This window comes from Pogoniulus pusillus, chromosome 23, assembly GCF_015220805.1.
Source record: "Pogoniulus pusillus isolate bPogPus1 chromosome 23, bPogPus1.pri, whole genome shotgun sequence".
Lineage (NCBI taxonomy): Eukaryota > Metazoa > Chordata > Aves > Piciformes > Lybiidae > Pogoniulus > Pogoniulus pusillus.
In genome coordinates, this window is record NC_087286.1 from 8,608,003 (window position 1) to 8,614,005 (window position 6,003).

Sequence of the window (6,003 nt, forward strand, 5' to 3'; positions counted from 1 at the left end):
TATCTCTTACAAGAAGGTCTCTCCCCAGCTTTCTTATAGCCCATTCAGGTACTGGAAAGCTGCTCTAAAGTCTTCCCAGAGCCTTCTCTTCTGCAGGCTCAACATCCCCAACTCTCCCAGCCTCTCCCCACAGGAGAGGTGCTCCAGCTCTCTCATCATCTTCGTGGCCTCTTCTGGACTCACTCCAACAGTTTTATGTCCTTCTTGAGAATGCATCCATCGTACATCCAAACCAACTCCATTCTTGCAGACCCTGCATTGTGTAACAGAGTCTGTGTCCAAGACACACAAAATGTCTAATGGAGCCATTGCACAGTGACAGAAATGCCATAGTCTTGGCAACCCAAGAAACTGCTGAAATGAAGCATCCAACACATCACCCAATTCACACAACTAGGTCATGGGAGCAAAAAAGGATGGCATCACAAAGTTAATGCTCCCACTGATGCCAGTTCCCATTCAGCTTACAATGAAACCATTTTCTACCCGACTCAAAGGGCCATAAAATCAATACTGAAAATCATGCTCTCCTCACTTATACTCAATAAAAAAAGTCTGTTGGCCAACATCTCCAGACAGGATCACCTGAGTTAAGTGATGAGCAATGGTTAAAATAATGACAAGCAAAGACATTTGTCCTTTCCTCATTACTGGGATTGTTGAACCAGGAGAAATAACTTGCACCTGCTTGTGCTTCTGTTGGGGGCAAATGACAATGTTAGAGGCAGTTTCATAGAATCATTTTGGTTGGAAAGGACTTTGAAGAGCACCGAGTCAAACCATTCTCTAATTCTACCAAGGTTGGTGCTAACTTGTGTCCCTCAGCACCACAGCTCTGCCTCTTTGAAACACTTCCAGGAATGGGAACTTAACCACCTCCCTGGGGAGCCTGTTCCAGTGGCTCAGAACCCTTGAAATCAAGATGTTTCTTCCAATCTCTTACTTAAACATCCCCTGGTGCAACTTGAGACCATTTTCTCTCATTCTGCAACTTGTTACTAGAGAGACCAACCCCCACCTTGCTCCAGCCTCCTTTCTGGGATTTAGAGAGTCACATCTTCCCTCAGCCTGGTTTTCTCCAGACTAGACAACCTCTGTTCCCTCAACTGCTCACCAGACTTGTTCTCCAGAACCTTCACCAGCTTTCTTGCCCTTCTCAATGTCTTCCTTGGAGTAAGGGGCTTTGTAAAGCTTTCTCCACAAGAATCACTACCTCTACCAACTACTTCATAAAGCTGCTTCTGTTGCTACTCAGACAAGACACCACTAGCTTGCATCTGAACTTAAGACGCATCTCAGCCACCTGTGTAGCTGTTTTCCTCACCAACTTGCTCTGCTCATGAACATGTCCATCTTTGCCTTGCTCTCACCTCAAAACTCAGCTTTCCAGTAAGCTGAGAAAAGTTAAGCAACAGTGGACTAGCAAGACTTGGGTTTTCTTCCACTGTTGTTTGACTTTTAAAATGTATGTGAAGAAAATGGAGAAAAACATAGTAAGCATTTACCAATATTTTGCAATTAATGTACTTTGCATCACATAAACCAGTACCAAATATACATGCAATCAATCCTGATGAGATGTAAATCTGCTGCATTTTGGTTATTTTCTTCACTTTTAATCCTAATGTTAGCCCAGTACCCTCCTCTCCCTTAAGGACAACCACTTAGTGTTCCTCAAGATCAGGGGTGGATTTGTAAACGCAAGCACACACACCAAGTACTGTTTAACAACTTGCAAGGTATTTCCATCTTCCATTAGGATGAAAAGCCTGCTACTTGCTTCAGACATCACCTCCACTCAAACAACATGAAGATTGCTGAGCTATCACTGGTGACAGGGCAAACCTAAAACAAGTTTGGGACCAACTGCAAAGAAGAGATTCTCAGTGACTGAAGTCTAAGCCCAAGTATGCATGGCTCAGCTGAGTGCTGGTTCATCACAACCCCCGAGGTTACCAGCTCAAGAACTACGTGGAGAGGTATTTCTCTAAGGCACACTCACATACAAAATGTGAAACTGGCAAAGAGATATTCTAAGATCTCTTACAGGTCCAAATCTGCAGATATTTAATTGCCTTTCAATGTTCATATTCCTTGCACATATTCACAGGCAACAGACCAACCAGTAGTACACATCTGTCAAGTACCATGCCCCTTCTTTCCACCTCCTAACTGTGGAAACTGAGCATAGAGAAACTAAATAAAGGCTTTCTGCAGTTCTTGACCACAGCAGCAATGCAAAGGGTGGAAGAAAAGAGGCCAACTAAAATTATATTTTTTATTCATTCCATTTTAGCTGTGGATATTCCTATTATACAAATACAGTATAAATTCCAAAATCACAATATATTACAAAATAAAAAAAAGTACAAACTGCCATTACTTAATAAATATTTAATCTACCAAGTTAATCAGAAAGTAGAAGAGACAGAATTTAGATTGGAAACATTTACATGTTTGACCCAGCAAACCATACAAACCTCCACTTAAGTATTTTCCTTTTAACCCATACCATGGGATCCCATTCGTCATTTCTTGATAAGAAAACTAAGTGAATAAAATGTTGTGATCAGATAAGGATTTGCTGGTGCAACACCAGTGCCAAAAAGAAAAAAAGGAAGCAGGGCTTGTACAAAGGACACCAGAACCTCAGAAACAAGAACACAAACACCGAGGTGCAGCCAAGGCAATTATTGCCAAAGCAGCAGGCTATTATCTAGTCACAACATTCTATTGCAAGTTAATGTTCTGTTATTACAGATAAATAATATAAACGGAGCAGAAGGTGAGCCAAGCAGGCAACAAGAGGCCAGTTTACTCAAAACAGTAATTAAATACAGAAGAGTCAATTGCTCCCTGTACTGCTCATCTGTAGCTGCATTCCAACTGGCTCAAAGGACCTGCTCTGTGCTCCAGGCAGAGAAAGCAACTGTTCCGAAAAGCAGCCCGTTCACACTTTGCTGCACTTGACTAAAGCCATTGTTTCAGTTTTGCAAGAGAAACACCCGCCACGCTTTCATCATTCAGGGAGGGTCAGTCTGACATCAACTTCATTTGGTAAAAATATAAGGTTTATGGGTAAAAAACACAGCAAAAAATAGCTGTTACATCGTAAGCCTTGTTTACAAAACAAAACCAAAACAACTCTTTACAAACGTTTTTGGCTGTACAGCTGAAAGCCAGATAGTCATGTCAAGATGTAGAAGATGGAGGTAACAGTTTAAAAATATTGTGCAAAAAATACATTCTGATAGAAAATAGACAGAAGAGAGGGGAGGCAAACCTACAAGGAGAATCTGCTTGCAAATATTCCGAGGCTGCTTATACAACAGAAACATTACAAACACCTTTTCATTTTATCCCCCACGATCTATAGTCCTTCTCAGTCTGGGGTGCTGCTGCTTCGTTAAGGATTAAGGCATCACCATCACAGCCAGCACACCTTCTCTTCTGTCCGTCCCAGTCCCTGCAGCAAAGCTCCCAGCCTGCGGCCCAGACGTTCTCATGAGCAGGCATTCTGCTCAATGTACATCTTGGACAAGGACACTGCCATGGACTTGGCCAGCTCCTCATCCCGCCTGCGCTGTACCTGAGTCTGTCTGCACCACGCCTCGTACTCCGGGTTGGGGCACACGCGGTCCAGCACGGCATCGTAGTGCCCGTTGCTAAGCCAGCTCAGCCAGATACTGGGCCGTGTGGGATCCTCGGGTCCCAGGTAGTGAACCATGGTGGAGACGGTGGGGCTCTCGGGCCGGCCGCCCGTGGTGAGGTGGATGTTCACGTTCAGCATTTGCCCCATGGCCAGCAGCTCCGGGTAACCGGCCCAAGCACCGTCTTGGGCGGCCCCGATCAGGAATTCTCCTACGTCGCCCTCGATGATGGGGTTGAAGTGGTCCAGGTGATCGGCGATATAGTGCACGGTTTGCTCACGGAGTTCGCCGTGCAGCCGCTGGTCCCCATACACCGCCTTGCAGACGGCGCGGTACAGACAGTTCCCGTCGGGGATGATGTGGAAGCGGAAGCGACCTTTCTGCCGCAAGTACTTGTCCTGCTTTTCCACCTCGGCCAGGTACAGCGCCAGCTTCTCGCTGCGCTCCGGCCTGCCTCCCAGCCCTCTGCGCACATCAGGGTTGCCCCCGTCCTCCTCCTCCTCCTCGGGCGAGGGACCGGCGACGGGCTGCGCCTGGGAGCCGCTTCTCTCCGCCGAGCGACAACCGGGGACCAGCCCGGGCTGGGCGCCGGCGGCCGCCGCCTGCAGCGCCTGGCAGTGTTCGCTGAGGCGCAGGCTGCGGTTGCTGGGCTCCTCGGCGGGCGGCGGCAGCGCGGCGGCCTCGCCATTGCCCCCGGCCTGCCGCATGCTCTCTAGGATGCCCTCCAGCAAGGCGCGGCTGCGGGGCGAGGCCGGTACCAGTTCGCCGGGGGCCTCGGTTCGCTGCACGATCCGGATGGGTACAATCCGCTCCAGCGGCCGCCGGCGGCTGACGGTGACCTGGGCACAGGAGCTGTATTGCGGGCCGCTCGCCGACCGGCTGCCGGGGCCCGCTGCGGTGCCGGTGGGCATCACCTCTAGACAGGAGGAGAAGGCGGGCATGGCGGCGGCGTTGCTGCTGCTGCTTCCTTCCCCGGGAACGAAGCTGTCTTCGGCGGGACTCTCGGTGGTCGGGGTAGGGCCCGCGGCGCCAGCAGCGTTCGGTGCTTCTGCGGAAGGCGGTCCCGATGACAGGGAAACCTTGAAGACACCGGCAGTGCTCGGCGCGGTGGCAGCGGCAGTTGCTGCTGCGGCTGTCCCGCCTGCTGGGTAGTGGGTGATCACGGAACTGTAAAGCTGCATCCTCGGCTCCCCGCGGGCGGCGCTTTATAGGCGGCGCCGTCGGAGCCGGGGCGGGGTGCAGCGGGGGCCGCGCTGGGGCTGCCGGAGAGGATGAGCCGCCCGGGTAAAAATAAACAAGGGCATCACCCCCCTGCCCCGCCCCTGCGCTCCCCGCTGCCGGCTGCGCCCCGCGGCGGCAATTCCAACTGCGCCACCAGCACCGCGCGGCCCAGCCGCCGCGCTCCGGCCCCTTCTGGAAGCTGCGGGAGGCCGGGCCGGGGGCGGGGCCGGGCCGGGGCCGCGCCGTGTTTACCTCAGGGCCCAGGCACGCTGGAATGCGCGGGGCGGGCCGGGGCGCTGAGCGGGGCGCGGCACACAGCGGGGCGCGTCACAGGGCGCGTCACAGGGCGCCGCCGCCCATTGGCGGGACGGGCAGGGCAGGGGCGGGGCCTGAGACAGCCCGGGGCTGGCGTGCCCGTGCGGCCGTGCGCAGCTCTGGCGGATCGCGCCCGAGGGTCTCGCCGCCGTGCGCTCGGGCGGATCGCGCCTCAGAGTCTCGCCGCCGTGCGCTCTGGCGGATCGCGCCTCAGAGTCTCGCCGCCGTGTGCTCTGGGCGATCGCGCTTGAGCGGTGTCTGCTACCATGTTGTCTAGGGAAGCCGAGCCTGAGGTCCCCTGCCGCGGTCTTTGGAGGTCCGGGTCTGCGGTGCTGCTGCTACCGTGTTTTCTGGAGGAGCAGGCCTGAGGGAGCTTCTGTCCCCCGAAGAGGGCCGAGCGGTATGCGATGGCCCTGAGCTGGGCTCTCGCGTACGAGGCTTCCCTGGTCTGCCTCAGCCCCGCCGCGGCCCCCGGGCGCTGCTGGCGGGAGGCGATGCAGGGCCGATGGGAGAAGCAGGTCTGAGCGCCGTTCCCGAGAGAAACGCCCGCTCCACCGTGCCGCTGTTGGCACCTCGCTTCTGTCGCCTGGGCTGGGTACGAGTTAAGCCAAGTGATAACGGGAAGCGCTACGGAAATGTCAAAGAGTTGCAATGAGTCTTCTCGAGGGGACACACAGAAAACACAAGCGTCGCAAAAACAAAAGTCTTCTCATGAGACAAATTGTCCGCTAAGCAGTTTGCTTTTTGCAGACTTGACCATCAAATATCAATTACTGGAGGTGTTCTGCTGGCCGTTGACTGAGGCGCTGTTCTATCC

General features: G+C 53.1%; 1 protein-coding gene across 1 annotated transcript; it reads right to left on the bottom strand.

Annotated features, from left to right (window-relative positions):
• Window positions 1-2,264: 2,264 nt before the first annotated feature.
• On the bottom strand, window positions 2,265-4,918 carry OTUD1 (OTU deubiquitinase 1). The gene has a single exon (XM_064162505.1). It carries the CDS (start codon window positions 4,829-4,831, stop codon window positions 3,503-3,505), a length of 1,329 nt encoding a protein of 442 aa, XP_064018575.1. The 5' UTR covers window positions 4,832-4,918; the 3' UTR covers window positions 2,265-3,502.
• Between the last annotated feature and the right edge of the window lie 1,085 nt (window positions 4,919-6,003).

What these genes read in the sequence shown, in the direction of transcription:
- OTUD1 (XM_064162505.1), bottom strand. Translation starts at nt 4,831, where the DNA reads ATGCAGCTTTACAGTTCCGTGATCACCCACTACCCAGCAGGCGGGACA.